Below are 19,611 nucleotides of genomic sequence, written 5' to 3' on the forward strand. Positions count from 1 at the left end.
ATGTCCATAGCAGCATTATACGTAATAGTCTAATAGCAGTGTTCATAATAGTCAAACATGGGAACAACCTAAATGTCCGTCAACTGATAAATAGGTAAATAAAATGTGGTATAGCTGCGCAATGGATTATAAAAAGGAATAAAGTACTGATTCACGCCATAAGATAAATGAAGCTTGAGAACATTATGCTAAGTAAAAGAAGCCAGTCACAAAAGACAACATATTGTAGGATTCTATTTATAGGAAACTTCCAGAATAGGCAAATCCACAGAGACAGAAAGTATATTAGTGGTTGCCAGGAGCCGGGGAAAGGTAGGAATAGGAAGTGAGAGGTATAGGCAATGACTGTTAATGCATAAAGGTTCCTTTTTGAGGTAATGTACATGTTCTAAAATCAGACAGTGGTGACAGCTGCATGATTTTATGAATATACTAAAAACCAAATTGAACACTTCAATAAAAGGGTGAATTGTATCACATACTGTATATAAATTATATGTCAATAAAACTGTTATTTTTTTAAATTACGTGGAGTTAGTCATACCACTTTTTCTAAAGTTATTTTCTAACATTAGACTTTGAAAATTACATAAAGATAGAAAAGCCATTTTTTTAAATTCAACATTAAACATTGCTAAGAAAATGCTAGTTATAAGTAAGTCAAGGCTGTAGTAAAATGCCTTACCTTACCACATTGCTTGTAGGAAATTCCTTTTTGCTTACAATACTCATAGATGAGGGCTGCACCTTGTACACATAATTTAGCTTTTAGAGATTCAGGTTTATAATAAATTCCACTATGTATGACACCACTGTTATGTCCAGTCTGGTGAATAGCTACCGGACAAGAGAAACAGGATAAGAGAAACTATACAAAGTATTCAAAAGCTACAAAGTGGAGGAACAAACAAAGTTGAAGTTAGTAGAGACCACATTATTGAAAATTCTGCCTGAGTTTGTTCTTATAGGCAGGACACTGGTAACTTCTTCTAGTAGCCATCCCTGGTGTCCATGCCACATCCCCTCAGGCCATCTTTCACTTCAGTTACGACTTTGATGCACAAACCCACTCCTCACTACTAGCAAACTTTGGTGCACAAACCCAACTCTCCCTGCTGGCAAACCCACTATAGCTCTGGGTTATTCCACCCCATGGCCTTTTCTAATGTGACAGGAGGGGAGAGGGAGAAGATTACAACTCAATGTCCCCAGGGGCAATCCTCAGCCAGTAGAAACACTAGGTGATGGAAAAATGAGCACAATCCTTGGAAATGTTTATGTTGCTCCTCAGAGGTCCCAGAGGAATCAAGCTCACAATTGCAACCTTGATTATGTACCCTCCTGTGGCTTTTCTTCCTTCCAGGCTTACTCTCCACACTCCTCACTTCTGCCTCCTAAACAACATCTCAAATAAATCACCTCTACTCAAGTTCTGGTCCCAGGCTCTGCTTTATGAAGAACCCAAACTAAGGTACTAATAATGACATTCAACATGAAACATGCAGAACTGAAATAATGAGCAGGTATCCAGGTTAAGCCCAAAGAGCAACACGGGTAATATACATACCCAAATCTTTCTCCTTTTCCAGAACACCAATGGAAAGTGCTGGATGTCGCAGGATGAGTGCTCTGGCAGAGGCAAGGCCCACAATTCCGCCACCAATAACGACTACATCAAATGAGCTTTAAGAGAAAGTCACCTTTAAAGTATTGCATGTTTACAGTAGATCTCATCAAATTTCGTGTGCATAATTTTCATCAAACTATTAATTTGTAATCATTACAATCAAATATTTATTGGGCTTTATGATACTGTCTTCTTAAAGGAAAAAGCCTTTAAGAATTACATGCATTGCTGGGTCAGTAATATAAGCTGCCACACCCAGCAGGCAGGGTAACTAGTTCCCAAGCCTCTCTCAATCTCACCCTCCACAGCACTCTGCCTGGGCAGAGTGTTTACTCCGTGTTAAGCATCACACTCTTCTCTACCAACTATTCATTTAAAACTCAAGTGCAGTATTCTTGAGGATAAACCAACACATTAGGTCTTTAAGACTTAGGTCCTTCAAGACAGTCAAGTCTTCAGTGTGCAAGAACTTTTTTCTACTGAGAAGGAAACAGCCAGTGAGAATTTCAAACCTTAGGGAAATAACTGATTCAGAAATAGGCTTACAGCCACAATTTTAGCCATGATAAATCCGGATTATACAACCATTTCAAAGATTAGGAAGGGCATGTATAGTCTATCTAATTCAGTAATGAGAAGCAGAAAAAGATTACCTTTAGCACCTACCTCATGCCCAACATATCTACTTTTGTAAGCATATGGCTAATGTTGCTTTTTCTATATCCCATCTATTTCACCTCCTCCTGCATTAAATTATTTTGATGCAAATCCTAAACAGCATCTGTAAATATTTCAATATGTTATTTCTAAAAGGCTTCTTTAAAACATGCACACAATACCAGTATTCTAATTTTTAAAAATTTACAATAAATGTATTATATCATCAAATATTCACCATAAAACTTGTAGAAGAAAACAAAGGAAAAAACCTTTGGGATCTAGGGCTAAGTGAAGAGAAGACACCAAAAGCATGATCCATATAAGGAAAACTGATAAACTGGACTTCATCAAAATTAAAAATTTTGTTCTGCAAAATATTTTGTTAAGGGGGTAAGAAGACAACCAACAAGTTAGTTGCAAGCCACATATCTGACAAAAGACTCATATCTAGAATATATAAAGAACTCCCACATAAGCCATTTTGAAAATACGCAAAGGATAAGAACAAATTTCATCAAAGAGGATAGATCTACAGATGGAAAATAAGCACATGAAAAGATGTTCACTACCATTAATGACTAGGGAAATGCAAATTAAAACTACAATAAGATGTCACTACACTCCTCTTAGAATGGCGAAAATTTAAAAAGTGGTAACACCAAATGCTGGTGAGAATGAGGAGGAACTGGATCACTCACACACTGCTGGTAGGAATGTGAAAGAGTACAGCCACCCTGGAAAAAGAGTATAGCAGTTTCTTAAAAAACTAAACATTTATCTTGGCCGTTGTGTAACACACTCCACTCAAGTCAGATAATTGGTTTAGGCCTTGACGTTGGCACAACCTCCTTTGTTCTGTTCTCACTCATACATAGGAAAAACAGATCTTTGGGCTTATATCTTACCCAATTTGGGCCACATCATTGATCTCCCACTCTTCCTCAGGCCATTCTTTGGAGTGTTGAAGATCTCCCACTTAAAGGATATAATGGTCTCTTTTTGAGTCCCAAACATGGACTCCACTCATCTCAAGTCTTTCTGTAAGGGAAATTCTAATATTCAGAACCTGGATCCCAGGTGCATGACTTCATGTTTTATACTTCCTTGGGAACCTCTGGTGTACTCTTCTTTTATAAATCAATACTCAGTATTTCTCAATGGATATTCCTTTTACGGCCCTATATTAAAAGCCATGCCTACAATGAAAATAAAAAACTAAGCATGTGCTAACTAAATATGTCTTAGCAACTACACCCTTGGGCATTTATCTCAGAAAAATAAAAACTGATGTTCATACAAAAACCTGTATATAAACGTCACAGCAGCTGTACTCATAAGAGCCCCAAATTATAAACAGTTCAGATGTCCTTCAACTGGTGAATGGTTAAACAAACTGTAATACAACCATATGATGAAATACTACTCAACAACTAAAAGGAAACTGCTGTCAATATAGGCAACACTGTGGATGAATCTCCAAGACGTTATGCTGTGTGAAAAAAGCCAATCTCAAAAGGTTATATACTGTGTAATTCTACTTATAAAACCTTCTAAAAAATGACAACATTTTACAGCTAGAGACTAGATTAGTGATTGCCAAGGGTTAGGAAGGGTGAAGAGATGGTATGTGAATATAAAGGGATTGGTAACATAAGAGATATCTTTGTGGTGTATTTTGTGATGACAGTTACACAAAGCAGCATGATTAAATTGCATAGAAACACACACACAAATGAGTGCATCTAAAAACTGATGAAATCTGAACACGGTCTGTGTCATACCAATGTCAATTTCCTAGTTTTGATATTGTACTATAGTTAGGGAAGACGCTATCATTGGGGTAAACTGGCTGAAGGTTACCTAAAATCTGTATTTTTGCAATTTCCTGTGGGTCTAGAATTATTTCAAAATAAAAAGTATACACAAAACCCTCACTAACTCTACCTTGTTTCCTTAAGAAAAGCATTCCCCAAATAACTGTCTACATACCCCCACTATGAATCACAAATCCTATACCACTCTAATCCTCCAAATTAACACACAGCAGCCAGTCAACTTTTGAAACCTCAACATTCAAGCACTCTCTCTTCTTAAAAGCCCTCTAAGTCTCCCAATTCCTTTAGAATAAAGTTCAATGTGTAGTTAAAATCAAATCAAAGCTCTGCTGTGATGTAGCCTGTCTCCAGTATCATGCCACACCATCTCTATTCCACTAAGCTCCAGCCACATTCAATTTGCCCACCTTCTACTTCCCAAAATATCCAAGAGCTTTCCAGCTTTAATGCCTTAGCATAAGCCATTTCCTTCACAGAGAGCAGAGAAAGACCGTGGTTTCTAACGTGACCTCCAAACTTCAAATCACAGGACACTTACTTGTGCAGGTTTTGACTAGTAACTGAACTGCTTCTCACAGGGCAACTCTATGCAGTGTTTGCCAGGAACTGACTGATTTAAGAATGGTTTCAAATCATCCAAGCAACATCAGGGATGCCAGCTAATAAACAGTTTCTTTGACTGCTTAGTGTGATAGGTCCTTTAACCCTTAAAACGACCACCTACGGGAGAGACTAGGCTCCTACTCACAACTGAGCCTTTAAGAAGCTTAAGTAACCCACCCAAGAATTGAAAGGGAAGTGGAGGGTAGTACTGAAAACCAGAACTGCTCTAGAGCTCCACTCAACACCGCCTTATTCTTTTCATCCGTCACACAAACACAACCAGTGAATCCTACAGGTAACTCCTGGGATCCGAGGTTGCAGCCAGGGCTCCACAGGACCTAACCTTCACTCACGCCCGGGGCAGGGAAGTAGAGTAGGGGCAGAGGTCCAACAAGAGGCACCTCCGAGAGAAGCGGTCGCACAGGCGGCGAGGGCAGGCCAGCGGCTACTCACCGGGTGCTAGCTGGGCGGCCACCTTGGTACAGCGGCCAGGACCTCCCCGGCGCCGGCCGGCCTGCGGAGGAGAACCCCCCGGGGAAACCTCCGAGGGCCGGGCCGCAGGCACCGCGGATATAGCGCAGTGCGGGGACCATTGCCTGCGCCCCTCCCCCGTCCTCCCTCAGCCCCCAGAGGTGGTCCCTGGAGCCGGACGCTGCGGGGCTCTCGGCGCTGTCTAATCCCGCCTCCCACTCAGGGGCCAATGGAGCACGTGTCTTCGCCCCACGTGGGAGCGACGCCAGTAGCCAATGGACGCGCACGGCGGAGGGCGAAGGGCAGGCCGGCGGCGCCGTAGACGCAGGGCACGCTCGCTCGCTCCCTCCCTTCCTCCAATGCCGTGAGTAGAGGAGCTAGGCCCCGCGCGAGGCGGGAGTAGGGTGGTGGTTACGCTCTGCCCTTTTCCTTCTCCCGCTGCGGGGCTCACTGAAAAGGTGGCCCGCTGAGCCGCGCGTCCTGTCATCTCAGGCCCTGCGTCCTCGGGGCCTTGGGAGAGAGTGCGGGCGTGACGGGTGAAAGCTCTCGTTTGGGCGGGCCCAGCGGCCTCCCTGCCTCCGGCTCGGCCCCTGTCTGCGGGAGGCCCATTGCTGGCCACCCGCAGGCGAATTGCCCACTGAGGGGCGCTGCCCGTCCGGCCCTAGCTCTCGCTCGGGACGGAGGCCTTGTCGCGGCAACGCCTGGTAGCCCGCGGTCTTCTGGACTTCTTTTTGTAGGGCTCCTGACGATGTCATTTCTTGGTGTTGTAAATATCGAGCGCCTAGAAGAACCAGATGGCTCTGTCTCTGCCATCATTAGGCAGTCTGTTTCCTTGTCTTAAATCCTGGGTGGAGATACAGATTTAAACCCACTGTGCGGACCTGGGAATACGGGGCTCTTCTGTACAGGTCTCTTCACCCCGTGTCCTTATCTGTAAAGTGAAGGAGGTGGGCTATGGAATCCCTAAGCGACCTTCCGACTGAAGTTTGGTGATTCGCCCTCACCGTGGCCGTTTAACGCCTGTGCTCAGTGCTTATCGGCAGTTTTTCATTTTTAGGGTCGGAACAGCTGAACAGAACAAAATTAGAATGTTAAAAACTTTATTGCTGGAAGGACTTTGATTTGGTTCCAACTGTTTAGACTGGTGGCTTGGGGAAGTCACTTCGTCTCTGCCTCGGATCTCTTCTGTGAACTAGGAGTAATAGCTGTGTCTCTCACACAGGCTGTTGTGTGGATTACATGCAATAAAGCCCAAGGGTGTTTAGCGGAGTGAAATACAGTTGACCCTTGAAGAGCACAGGTTTGAACAACTCCTGTCCACTTGGAGGCAGATGCTTTTCAATAAATCCAATACCGTACTCTAAATGTGTTTTCCTTATGATTTTCTCTAGTTTATTATAAGAACATAGTGTATACTACATATAACATGCAAAATATGTGTTAATCACCTATGTTATTGGTAAGGCTTCTAATCAAACAGTAGGCTGTTAGTTAAATTTGAGGGGAGTCAAAAATCCTATGCAGACTTTTAACTGCCCTTAACCCTTATGTTGTTGAAGGGTCAACTGCACTGGATAAATGAGTTTTTATTATGTTCAAATGGTTTTACCTCCTGGACAGTTGAATGCCTTTGTTTGTGAAAACAACATAGAACGTTACCTGCTTTTTCCATCACAAATGAAAAAATAATAATGAGATGGTTATTCCTTAAATTCAGTTTTTTGTTTTGAGATAATTGTAGAGTCCCATACAGTTGTAAGGAACAGTAGAGATCCTGTGTACCTTTTACCCCTTCTCCCCCCATGAAAACATCTTGCAAATCTGTAGGACAGTGTCATAACCAGGAAATTTACATAATCCGTTGATCTTCCTCAGATTTCCCTAGCTTTACATTTGTATGTCTATTTAGTTCTGTTTAGTTTTTATCACATGTGTAGATTGTTGTGTCACCACCACGGTCCAGCTACAACACCGTTCAGTCACCACAAGGGATCTACGGGTACCCTTTTATAACTTCACTCCTTCGGGGCACCCCTTCCCCAATCTGTAATTTTTTGGAATTAGCTATTTTTTACTTAGTGTAATCCCTTGGGATCGTTGTATGTATGAAAGGTTCATTCCTTCTTATTGGGGAGTAGTATTTCATGATATGGGTATACCACAATAGGTTTAACCGTTCACCCATTGGAACACATCTGAGTTCTAATTAGCTATTTGGAATAAAGCTGCTATGAACGTTAATGTGCTGCTTTTTGTGTGAACCTGTTTTTGTTTCTCTGGGATAAATGCCTAAGAGTCCAATTGCTGGGTCATATAAACAAATGTTTAGTGTTGTAAAAAACAGGCAAACTGTTCCAAAATGGCTGTACCAGGGCACCTGTGTGGCTCAGTCAGTTGATCGTCCGCCTCTTGGTTTCCGCTCAAGTCATGATCCCAGGTTTGTGGGATAGAGCCCTGCATCAGCCACCACGCTGAGCACGGAGCCTGCTTAAGATTCTCTTTCTCTTCCCTCTGCCCCTCTCCCCCAGTCCCTCGGTCTCTCTCTAAAATAAAAAACAAAAAACAAAGTGGCTGTTCCTTTATACATTCCCACCAGCAATTTTTGAGTGATCTGGTTCTTATCACCAGCAATTGGTGTTGTCACTGTTTTTAATTTTTGCCGTTCTGATAGGTGTTTAGTGGAGATGGTTATTTTTTAGTTTGCACTAGAGGTAGTGGATTTTTATTACTAGGTTGAATACAGAATTACACATGTTTATGGTCAACTTTCATGGGACGCTTGAGCCCAAAGTAGTGACTTGTTTACCATGTAATTTTGAGTACATGCTTCTTTGTTTAGCAAGATGAAAGAACTCACAATACATCTGCTCTTTGTATAACTTTTTTTTCTGCTTACCTTCCCCTAGGTTTGACTGTACCTTAATTTGTTTCAGTTAAGTAATTTCAAGTCAAGAGCTTACCTTCCATTCATACACCCTGTAATGTCTTGGGTGTGACATTTTGTATTCATGACACCACCCTCAGCTGAGAGTTCAAGTTCATCTTCCATCTGTGTCAGAACGAATAAGGCATTACTTCACTGGATCCCATGTGATGTTGGCCGAGGAATGGCTTTGGGGAACTTTGCTTCCAATTCCTAATGAATTTTTCTCTTCCTTTTCACTAGACTCTATACACCTCAGGAATAAGAGTTGGCATCAATATTGGGTGATTTGCAGTGAGGTGGGGTTGTAATTTGGGGAAAATCTCCCCAAATCTGCCCCTTCACATTTTTATCACCCTCAAGAAATAGTTCTTTAGTTCAGTCTTTTGGGCCACTTAGCCATCGCTTTGGATAGCCCAGCTAAGTAAAAACAAAACTTCCACTGTTATTTTTATTAAAAAAATTTTTTTTAATTTTAGGTAGGCTCCATGCCCAATGTGGGACTTGATTGAACTCACAACCCTGAGATCGAGAGTTGCATGTTCTACAAACTGAACCAGCCAAGCACCCCAGAACTTCCACTTTAAAAAAAAAACTTACTTTTCTTATGCAAACAGGGGAACCCTCAACCAAACTTACTCGGAAACATTTTGTGTGCATCCTATTTTGAATCAAACAGAGATCTAGCCTTCTGTAAGTAATAAGCATAATTGCAATTTTTAGAAACATGTGCTTTCAGCCAGGTTATGAGAGTAAGAAGGAGATTTTTTAAATGATTTTTTAATTTCTGAATTATTTATTGAAGCAATAATTTAGTAGTGGCTATTTTTTTTTTTTTTTTTTTTAGCTTGCTGTTAACTGCTTTGTTTTTTTCCCCCAATCATTAGAGCTAAATTCACCAACTCACCACTAGAGGTCTCCTCTTTCCCTATAGAAAACATTTCCGGACGTAACTGCTTGAATTCTAAAATCAGCAGGGGTGCAGTTGAGAATGTAAAACCCTACCAATTTATTATTTTTTTTACCTTTATTGCCAAGTAAAATTTTTATATTCATGTTTAAAGTATTTTAAATGTAATAATCTAGTATTTTTAGAGATCCTAGCTGGAGTAAATTTAGCCTTTCCTTTAAACTGAATTATAAGGTGAACCAAAATGAATCAAGTGAAGGTACTCAATTTTCACAGACTACTCCAATTTACTTAATCACAGTCTCTCTGGTTTGCCTTTCTCTATGGAAATATATCAACCATTGAAGACCACTAATTAGTAAATATCTATTAAACTCTTGAATTTGGTGGATGGGAATGTGCTAGGTGCTAAGAAAAATGGAAATGAATAAGATGTAATCCTTGCTCTCCTTTTTCCTCTGCACGCTTTTCTTTTTGTCTGCCTAACTAGAAACTCTTAATTATCCTTTAAGACCCTCTCAAAAGACACCTCTAGTGTGAAGCCTTCCCTTCCCTCCCTCCTCTTGTGTTTCACAGAACTTGTTAATACCTCTGTTTAGACATATTGCATGCTATTTATTTGTTTTTATGTTGTCTGTCTTCATTAGAGTATATATTCTATGAGGACAAAGAACCTTGTCTTTCTCTGTCTCTCCTTTGTTGTTTTTTAATCTTACCATTGTATCTCTGGCACTAAGTATAGCAGATATTCAATAAATACTTACTGAGTGAATGAATGAATGGATGGGTAGAGATGGCGTTTGAATCAGGTCTTGAGGCTGGGTAAGATTTCCACAGACAGGATGGGGATGGAGAGCGGGGAGGGACAGGAAATAGGACAGCCTAAGTTGAAGCTGGAAAGTCCAGATAAATGAGATTGGCAGCCAGTTGAGTGATCAGAGGTGGGCACAGGTGGAGAGAGCTTTAACAAAAAGTTGGAAAGGGCTGAGAATGATAGAGTGATAGCAGGTGGGAGGTTTGCAGTGATGAAGGCAGATGATGGTAGAAAAGAAATGAAGAATGGAGGTGATCCCGGGTTCTGTCCTCAGACCTCATCTCTCACTGTTCTATAGCCTCAACATCTGCAGTCACTTCTCAGCTCTAGGGTGGTTCCCACTCAGGCCTCTTTCTAGTCTTCTTATTCCCAAGTTCTAGTACCATCCATTGACTGAGGAAAAAGCTCTGGACTGGTAGGAGAGAGCACTCGGTTCAGGTCTCCGTGCTACCACCAATTAGCCATGAAACATTGAGTAAGTTCTTTTAAACATATGCAGTTATTAAATCTCCACCTTGTTCCAGAAGGGATTTAGGGTGTCAGCAAGTTGCTTAATATGAGGGCCTGTTTCCTCATCTCTAAATGGTCTAGGTGGTCTAAGTTCATTCCAGTTCTCCCATTTTGTGAATCACTCTAATAATTTGTTGGTTATCTCCACTTAGAAGTTCTGCTAACACTTCATAGTTAGGATATGAAAAACTGGGGATGGGGGTGGGAGAAACCTACAGCTGGTTCTCCTGACCCTGATTTCTATTCATGGCATCACCATCCAACCAGTGACCCAAGACCAAAACTTAATGTCATCTTCAACTATTCTGGCCCTTGCCAGAACATCTCACTGAGATGTGGAATCCACTCTGTAATGTCATTCCCATTCTTTCCCCATTTGGTCCTTTCCCATGGCTATGTGTAGTTGAAGCCCTTGTTAGCTGTTTCTTTGGTTTTTTCTATTGACCCTCAGTCTTAATGCTGTTGTCCAAATAACATTCTGAAGCATAGCTCTAACATGCCAGTGCTCTTTGCTAAAACCTCAGTGACTCCCAACTGCCTGTGGAAGATAATCCAAATTCCCTGGCTGATCAGGCGAGACCCTTCCTGATGTGACTGTGTAAACTGTCTGCCTCCTCTTCTCATGATCCCCATGTGCTAACCAAACTGAGCTACAGCATGCCTTAAATATTTCTGCCTCAGCTAATCACCTGACATACCTTCCCCTGGCATTTTGCCTGCTGAAATCCTGGCCTATCCTTATTTTACCTCTTTAAGGAACTTTTCAGGTTCTATCATTTATTTTAACGACTTGATAACTTGTTTTAGCTCACTTCATCCCACAGTAAGTTTTCAGCAATCCAAAGGCAGAAACCACACTTCATTTATCTTTGTTTTCCTCTGACTTAGCACACTCCTAGAGAAACTTGAACTGAATTAAATCAGATTGAGACTCAGTTCAGAAATCACTTTCTCAACTCATGCTCATAGATTTTTACAGGTGGAAATCACCTGAGCAAATCATCTGATTTTACAAGTGAGAAAAACAAGGGTCACAGAGGTGAAGTTACTTGCCCAGTCTGTCCTAGCTGCCCTTGCCTTTGCTTGGACTATTCTGGTGATACTACTTGCAACCTTGTCTTAGAAAGGTCTGTTTTCACGTCGCCTCTCCCTTCCTGAATATAAGCGTCTTAACCTTGACACATTGCTCCCTAGGTGATTTTAGTTTGTCATTTTGATACTGGAAATGTAGATTGGGAGTAGCTGGTTTCAGCAAATGTGTAGGTGGACTGCCTGAATGGTCATCAGGTGGCGACACTGCAGGCAGACTCCAACCCAAAGTTGAAGAATGAAACTTAATATCAAGGCTGGAAGGAACCTTCCAGACCATCCAATCCAGCCTCTCTATTGTTTTTTTTTTTTTTTTTTTGCAGCAAAGAAACCAGGAAACAGAGACAGGAGTGACTTGTTCAATAACTTTGAGTGGCAAATGACTCATCAACTTCATTGGCACAAGAGCATTGACTTTGAAGTTGTAAAGCAAGTTACTGTGTGTTTGGGACTCTGATTGCCAGCTGATAACCTAATACGAATACTGTTTTGTGTGTCTAGATCAAATGATGCTGTTTGGAAAAATTTCCCAGCAGTTGTGTGGCTTAAAGAAACTCCCATGGTCATGTGACTGCAGATACTTCTGGGGCTGGTTGAATGCAGTGTTTAATAAGTAAGTTACTCTAAGGTGAAGAAACATGGTAATTATTATAGCTGATGAGTTTCCAGTAGCTAATTTGGTTATTTCTTGTATGTCAAATATCTTTTTTTTTGTACAGTATGTGCAATATGATCCTAATTTTGTTTAATAACAAAACATACAAACATTGAATAAAGACCAGAAAATATTAACATTACTAATATAAAATATTAACTAATTGGGTTCCAGTCAAGATTTCAGTGATTTTTATTTGTCCTTTCAATACCATTCAAGTTTTCTAAAATGAAAGGGATCTTAAGGGATGTAGTTAGCCTTTTAAATACTACCATGGGGACTCAAGTTTATTAAAAAGTGGGTGGCATGGTTTGAAATATCATTTTGAGGGGTGCCTGAGTGGCTCAGTCAGCTAAGCGTCTGACTCTTGATATCAGCTCAGGTCATGATCTCATTGTTTGTGAGTTCAAGCCTGTGTCGGGCTCCACTGTCAGTGTGGAGCCTGCTTGGGATTCTGTCTCTCCCTTGCTCTCTGTCCCTACCCCACTTGCTCTGTCTTTCTCTCTCTCTCCCTGTATTAAAATAAACATTTAAAGATTTAAAAAAACGAAATATCATTTTGAAACTAATGAAACTCATCTGCTTGTTGCTTAATACAGCTTTAATACCACCAACTAGCGAGAAAGGCAAATGTAAAAATTAAATAATTAAAAATTAATGACATTAATTTGAACAGATTTGAAACTATTCCATTTTATCTTTTATCATTAAAAAAAAAACAACAATAACCCAGTATAGTCGTTCATTCAACACGTAGTCACCGAGTACCTCCTGGTGTCAAGCACTGTGCTACATGTGAATCAATGAAGGTACATGTCTGCCTGATAAACTCATATACAAACAATAGGCCTAGACAGAGTTCACTTGGGAACAAAAGAAAAACAAAAAAGGGAGCCGGAAGAGCCCTCATGTTTTTTCACATGACTCTCACGAGTATACTTCCCTCCCTCTCAGTCATTTGAAAGGAAAAGTTGTTGCCGTACTGTATTTATGTTGACGGACTGCCATGAAGCAGCTAGCGATTATACTAAAAACGAACTATTTTTGTTCTTTGCCGACAGAGTGGATTATGAACGCATCAGGGATGTGGGACCCGATAGGGCAGCATCGGAGTGGCTGCTGCGCTGTGGGGCCATGGTGCGCTACCACGGCCAGGAGAGGTGGCAGAAGGACTACAACCACCTCCCCACAGGACCTCTGGACAAGTACAAGATTCAGGCAATTGATGCCACCGACTCTTGTATCATGAGCATTGGATTTGATTACATGGGTAACTACCCTGTCATTTGCTTATGGGAAACGGAGGTGCTTTGCAGTGACATTTTGTTGCAGTTGATTCACTGTTACAGTCAGAGGTGTGTCCTTTTTTGCCCTTGTCAGTACAATCCAGCTTGTTTTTTCCTGTGTATGATTTTTTTAATTAAGTAGATATTACAAACACCTTCCTCTCCTTTCTCCTTCCACTAGGCTTATCTCTACATGCCTTTATTTTGTGCTTATTGGTTTAAAATTCAAGGCCTGGTTTATCAAACTGTCAAATTTCTGTCATTTGAGAAACCCTCAATAATGTGAGAATAATTGTACACATACAGCTTTTGCTGGTGTGGGCCCTTCTTTCCTCCAGTACACGGGCATCTGATTACAGAATGGACCTATATTATATAGTGAATAGTTTGTATGGTTAATAGGGCGACTAATCATCCAAGTTTTCCTGGGGACTGAGAGGTTTCTGAGGACATAGGATTTCCAATCCTAAAACCAGAATAGTCCTAGGCAAACTAGGATAGTTGGTTATCTTAATGGTAAAGCAGATTCTTAAAATGTATCTTTTATCTCCTAGAGGGCCTACAGCATGTTGAAAAAATAAGGCTATGCAAGTGTCATTATATCGAGGATGACTGTTTGGAGAAACTTGGAAAACTTGAAAATTTACAAAAGAGTGTATTGGAAATGGAAATAATTTCATGTGGGAATGTCACAGACAAAGGCATCATTGCTTTGTATCACTTAAGGTAGGTGGTCAGTGCCAAAATGGAAATTTGATAATGTTAAAAGTGAATAATTAGAATTTAAATTTTAAAAAACTTTAAGTAAACTCTACTCACAACATGGGGCTCCAACTCAGAACCCCAAGGTCAAGAGTTGCATGCTCTACCAACTGAGCCAGACAGGTTCCCTGAATAATTAGAATTTAAAACAATTAAGAGGTGGAGCCTTTTTTTTTTAATTCAGAAAAATATAAGAAAATGACTTAACTTTCTTCCAAAATAAAACAGTTAAAATTATCAACCTTAATACATTGTTTTATTGTATTTTTAAGGGGGCATCTTCTTTAAAAAGTAAATGTACATCAAGCATCTAGCATGGTGACTGCTACAATAGGCCGTCAATGGACATTTGCCATTATCCTTCCTGTCCATCTTTTGAAGAATTTTTCCTGATGTTCTGACAATAACCTCAGTATCACAGAAAGTTTGAGAAATTTTAAGTTAATTTTTTTTAGTAATCTCTGTACCCACCCTGAGGCTCAAACCCATGACCCCAAGATCAAGAGTCTCAACGCTCTACTGACTGAGTCAGCCAGGTTCCCCCACCCCCACTTTTAAGTTTATTTTTTTTTTAGTAGAGAAATTTTAAGCATCAGAACCAAAAGTAGTAGACTGTCTCTTATATTAGTTGAAGGTTTGAAGCTTCATCTTTTAATGAAGTTCTTTTAAGAACTTTCCCATTTTTTTTTCTTTTCTGGATTAAGATTCATATTTAGTGTTTCACATGCAAAAGAGTTCTATGGCATAATACATATACTGTATTTGGAAAGATTCAGCTAGAATTACTGATATAATTCAGAACAACTCAACTTTCCAAAGTCTGGCTTAGGTCCTAGAATGAATTTCATTTAAAATAGCACTCTTAACACTACTGTTCTAAAAGTCATTTTGAAAGTATAGTGTAATATAAACACATTCTATGTGCAATGTTTTTTAGGCCAGTGAATACAGTTTATTGTTCATGCTATAAGAGTAAAGGCAAAACCAAAGTAGCTTTTTTTTCCTTCTCTTTTTGCAGAAACCTGAAATATTTATTGTTAAGTGATCTTCCTGGAGTAAGAGAAAAAGAAAACATTATCCGAGCCTTTAAGACAGCACTGCCTTCTCTGGAACTAAAATTAGACTTGAAGTAAAATAATCATATTTAAGAAGTATCGTATTTCAATATAAAGTATCATTTGAAATTGTTGATCCTAAACATCATAAATATTATATAATAATCAACAGACCCTAAGGATATTCAGTCATGACATTTCAGAAGCAGAGTCCATCATGTAGAAAATATTCAGACATGACTCACTGAAGTTACTAAGTTGGAAGTAAAAATATATATACATTAAATCCTTTTAGGAAAAATGGAAACAAGGTAGCAGTTTAATTCTAATATGTTCCTCATTTTATATAGAAATCTGTACAGTATGTAGATACTGAGAGTTCTTTAAAGCGATTTAAATGTGCCACACAGATATTCTTTATTGTATTTTATGAGTAATTTATGTTAATGTTACATTTTACTTTAAAGCTATTGAAGCATGTTACTATAAATGTATAGTTATGAAAAACTGAAAGCTAAGTTTCAGATTCATTGATGAATTATGAAAGGCAGTCATTGGTTGTTAAGGCATCCCTATTGCTTCCCAGGATTTGCATTCATTTCTCATGACCCTACATTCCTTTGTTCTTTATAACCTACACCTTTCTCTGAATGAATAGTTTCTGGCTAATTTGTCTATTTTGTAAGCTTAGTCAGGTGTTTTATTAAAACTAGACATAAATATTTGGCTGAATTCAAATAGTTTTGCAACTGCAGTAGAACAAAGGAAATAATCATGAAGACCATACTTTTTGCTTAAATTAAAATACTGCTTTAAACCAAAAATTTTGACATGCCAACTAGAAACTAATTTAAATTTCCCCATATATGTTGGGTACTGCTTCCTATGACTTCAAGGGACATCAAAAAGAAGTATAAACACAAAATTCAATTTATATCTAGAAAGCAGTGATAAAGAATATCACAAATAGGTAAAAACAGATCTTTAATTTTACCTGCTTGAAATGGCCCTGGTTCTATTATTGTTAATTATAGGCCAACTTGTCTGTAGATTTCTGTATGTCTGGTTCTTGAACATAAACTGTATGGTCTTGAATAGAACCTTAGCTGGAAATAATTTTAAAATAAACACTGTATGATGCAGCATTGGGGTAGAAAAAGTGGATTTTAATTGTGTTTAGAAACCAGCTTATGTAAATAGCACATACCACAAATGATACACTATTTACGAATAATTGCCACTGTCATTTACAAAATCAGAAAATAACAAATTAAAAAGACTAGGTTGTAAAACAGTCTTATGTGAAACAATAGTGACTCCATGCTGAATGAATGATTACAGATATGGTTGAATTAAGCATTAGTGCACATTTAGAACTCATTAGAAAAAAATGAATGCTTCCATCTCAGATTTGTTTGCTTATTGTGTGGTGAGGCAACTGATTCACCACAATTTAGTCTGCAACTACTTTTGTATTCTAAATGGTTTTCTATAAAACTACTGGATAAATTAGGCAGCTATAATCATCTGCCTCGTCAAGTACATTGTTTTGGGTTAAAAAGAAGAACACAAAATGTAAACTCTTCACAGAAGTGGGCTGTCCTTCTTTGCCATTTGAATCAAAGCCACATAAGAAGAATCAGATAATGCCGAGACTAGTATTTAACCCACTGTCAGCTCCTTGCAAGAAGCCACATACATCAGGAAGCCTTAGAATATCATTAACCTGGCTGGAGTGGCCAAAATTATTGAACAGATGCCTAAATTTAGTGAGTTACTTAGCAGTAAAGAATAAAGTCATATGCTGTCATGAAGGAAGTTACTATAGCAGTAAACTAGTAAGAGTACAGAAGAAATGTTCTGAAGATACCGTAAAATACAACATCTAAAACTGTGGCTGAGAATGACTAGGACACAGCGGCAGCCCATCAGCCAAAACTGGCAGTCAGCTATAAGAAACAGACGTGAGCTTCATTGTACCCTGTGTTCAGGGGACAGGAGTGATGAAGCTTTTTGAAGAGTGGTAGCCCGCGTCAAAGCTAATTATAGGTCATCATTTCAAGTCTCACAATACAAAGCTAGGAATCTTCAGTATCAATTTGGACTACTCTGTTATTATTTTTATCAGTTCTTAGCATACTATATGTATACACACACTTATATGTGTACAGACACATATGCATATGTATACACATATACATACAGATAGCATAAAAAAGTATTTCAGGAAAAATAGGAGTTTACAACCTCACGTCTTTCATGATCCAAGTAAAAACTCAAGCAATTTCTTCCAAATCCCAGATTACTGTAGATAGTCCTACCCATAGATCTGTCTCCAAGTCTGAGGCTGAGCTGGAGAGAATGAAGAATAATTACTCTCAGGCTGATAGGCTCAGTTCCCAGGAAGCCTGCAGGGCTCGTTCTACCTCTTGATCGCCTTGGTCTGCCGCCAGCCTTCACACCACTGTTTGCATGGGGAATTGGGTAACCTGTGGATGGGTTATATAAACCCATCTTGCCTGCAAAAATGACTAAGATGCATCCTTTACTAAAGGTAAAGACCAAAGCATATGTAAGAAATGTCTAGAAATATCATTAAATTTGTAATTTTGTTACGATAATCCATGATTTTTAAAAATATTAAGCAACTCTTCAATATTCCAAAAATGTTTTAAAATAGGAAAATCAAGAAATAGAACAAGCAGGAAATGGGATTTTAAACATTTTGAATTCAGGAACTAAAAGGCAGGGGATAGGACTCCATGTGAAAGAGATACAAGAAATACGTATGGGTGTTTTGTAATCCATTTTTCTTGTTGCATATAGTACAGTTGGAGCATAAATATCACATCTCTAATCTTGCCAGATATATGGGCAGCAGCTACAATTTATATTTCTGTCAATAAACTCAGCTACTTAGATACAACAAAAATGCAAGTGAAAATCCAAACAAGTTTTTCCTTTCTGTTCTAGTCACCATCAGGAAGCATGGAAGAAGGCTGCCTCTGTAATTCCCCTTCCGATTCTGCCAGCTGGCCTCCCCCAGGTTATTACTTAGGTTTTCTCCTGATGTTCTTAAAGCATTATGATTATTTTCAATCAAGTTTGTAAGTTCGGTTCCTTTTTCATCATCAATCTTCAAGCTCCTTAAATGTTTGGAAAACGGGAGTTGAGTTTCTTCAAGTTACAGTAGTACTTCTTATTATCCAAAGCTGGAAGGAAGCTGCTGCTAGTCAGCTGGGGTAGGTACTGCAGCTGAAAATACAAAACATAGGATCAGGTTCAACACCACACACTCTTTTTGTTATTGATAACATATCACAAAAGAGGTAAAGAAGTCCATTTTTCAGCATGGAAATCCTTTTTCTGCACAGAATCCCAGGTTCTGAGTGAAGACAAAATGTTTCAATTTGTTCTTTTTCCTTTTAAAGATTTCTTTAAAAAAATTTTAACATTTATTTATTATTCAGAGACAGAGCATGAGCATGGGAGGGGCAGAGAGAGGGAGAGACACAGAATCCAAAACAGGCTCCAGACTCTGAGCTGTCAGCACAGAGCCCAACGCGGGGCTCAAACTCTTGGGCAGTGAGATCATGACCCAAGCTGAAGTCTAACACTTAACCGACTGAGCCACCCAGGCACCCCTAAAGATTTCTTTTATATTAAAAAGCAAAACATTGCACATTTGAGAAAATTTAGAGAATATGAAAAAGAAGGAAAAATCTACATATTAACATTAGGAAAAAACCACATAGATTTACAGGAGTTAAGAGCTTGCTGGGACCTTTGGGATCATTTAAGCCAATGCGTGATCTTAGAGCCAAGAAAACTGGTGTCTGGAGCACTTAAACAATTTGCCCCCTTACTCCTTAGTTAAAAAGGCAAAACTATTCCCTTCATGCTCCCAGAAAATGTTTGAATTTATTGTCAATGTCAAATGAAAGTAAGGAGAACATACAAAAAATAGATGTACTACATGGCCTTAGGTATCTGAACAGTGGTTACTTTTTTTTATGTCTATTTATTTATTTTCAGAGAGAGACAGAGAGACCATGGGTGAGCGGGGGAGGGGCAGAGAGAGAGGGAGAGAGAGAATCCCAAGTAGGCTACCTCGCTGTCAGAACCTAACTCGGGGCTCAAACTCACGCACTGTGAGGTCATAACCAAGCTGAAATCGAGAGCAGGATGCTTAATGGACTGAGCCACCCAGGAGTCCCTGAACAGAGGTTACTTTTTAATACTTAAAACAGTTGAATCCTTCAGGGCCTATATGCAATACACTAATTAATTAGTGGGCTTCCCTATTCTTCCAAGTAAAAATATTTGCATCAAGACCCTCTACTCTTGAACACAGATTAACAGCAAGTTAAGTGGTAACTCGGGGTGGGTGGGGGTGGGGAGTCTAATTCTG

General features: G+C 39.4%; 3 protein-coding genes across 10 annotated transcripts in view; 1 reads left to right on the forward strand and 2 right to left on the reverse strand.

The window, feature by feature from the left end:
• Positions 1-5,455, reverse strand: part of L2HGDH (L-2-hydroxyglutarate dehydrogenase) — a 43,209-nt gene extending 37,754 nt beyond the window's left edge. For 3 of the 5 annotated variants that reach the window (XM_023255679.2, XM_023255680.2, XM_045059894.1), the window contains exons 1-3: positions 5,179-5,455; positions 1,568-1,683; positions 686-837 (exon numbers count right to left, since the gene is read on the reverse strand). In XM_023255679.2, the coding sequence (XP_023111447.2) occupies positions 686-837; positions 1,568-1,683; positions 5,179-5,318 (408 nt within the window). In that variant the 5' untranslated portion in view covers positions 5,319-5,455. Of the gene's footprint in view, positions 1-685; positions 838-1,567; positions 1,684-2,293; positions 2,409-3,192; positions 3,326-5,178 lie in introns of all 5 variants that reach the window. The other 2 variants (XM_045059893.1, XM_023255678.2) reach the window with 2 other exon arrangements.
• Position 5,456: 1 nt separating this feature from the next.
• Positions 5,457-16,345, forward strand: DMAC2L (distal membrane arm assembly component 2 like). 4 transcript variants are annotated; one of them, XM_045059897.1, is made up of 6 exons: positions 5,498-5,560; positions 8,737-8,812; positions 11,944-12,055; positions 13,159-13,367; positions 13,938-14,109; positions 15,164-16,345. In XM_045059897.1, the coding sequence occupies exons 3-6, from the start codon at positions 11,949-11,951 to the stop codon at positions 15,276-15,278; spliced, it is 603 nt and encodes a 200-aa protein (XP_044915832.1). In that variant the 5' UTR covers positions 5,498-5,560; positions 8,737-8,812; positions 11,944-11,948; the 3' UTR covers positions 15,279-16,345. The 4 variants fall into 4 exon arrangements, with proteins under 4 accessions (XP_044915833.1, XP_044915831.1, XP_044915832.1 ...); XM_045059898.1 differs by lacking the exon at positions 15,164-16,345 and having other exon boundaries at positions 5,457-5,560; positions 8,599-8,812; positions 13,159-13,452; positions 13,938-14,077; XM_045059896.1 differs by lacking the exon at positions 8,737-8,812 and having other exon boundaries at positions 5,458-5,560.
• The window catches only part of CDKL1 (cyclin dependent kinase like 1), a 58,671-nt gene continuing 55,405 nt past the window's right edge, over positions 16,346-19,611 (reverse strand). The window contains exon 10 of the mRNA XM_003987625.5: positions 16,346-18,455. Coding sequence (XP_003987674.3) covers positions 18,348-18,455 — 108 coding nt within the window. The 3' untranslated portion in view covers positions 16,346-18,347. The remainder of the gene's footprint in view (positions 18,456-19,611) is intronic.

The sequence above is a fragment of the Felis catus genome, chromosome B3 (genome assembly GCF_018350175.1).
Source record: "Felis catus isolate Fca126 chromosome B3, F.catus_Fca126_mat1.0, whole genome shotgun sequence".
Taxonomy (NCBI): domain Eukaryota; kingdom Metazoa; phylum Chordata; class Mammalia; order Carnivora; family Felidae; genus Felis; species Felis catus.

Bases quoted from the DNA above. Each gene is read 5' to 3' on its own strand.
- DMAC2L (XM_045059896.1), top strand. From the start codon at position 11,949: ATGATGCTGTTTGGAAAAATTTCCCAGCAGTTGTGTGGCTTAAAGAAA. The intron at 12,056-13,158 runs GTAAGTTACTCT...CTTTGCCGACAG, and splicing joins TTGAATGCAGTGTTTAATAA to AGTGGATTATGAACGCATCA. The intron at 14,110-15,163 runs GTAGGTGGTCAG...CTCTTTTTGCAG, and splicing joins ATTGCTTTGTATCACTTAAG to AAACCTGAAATATTTATTGT.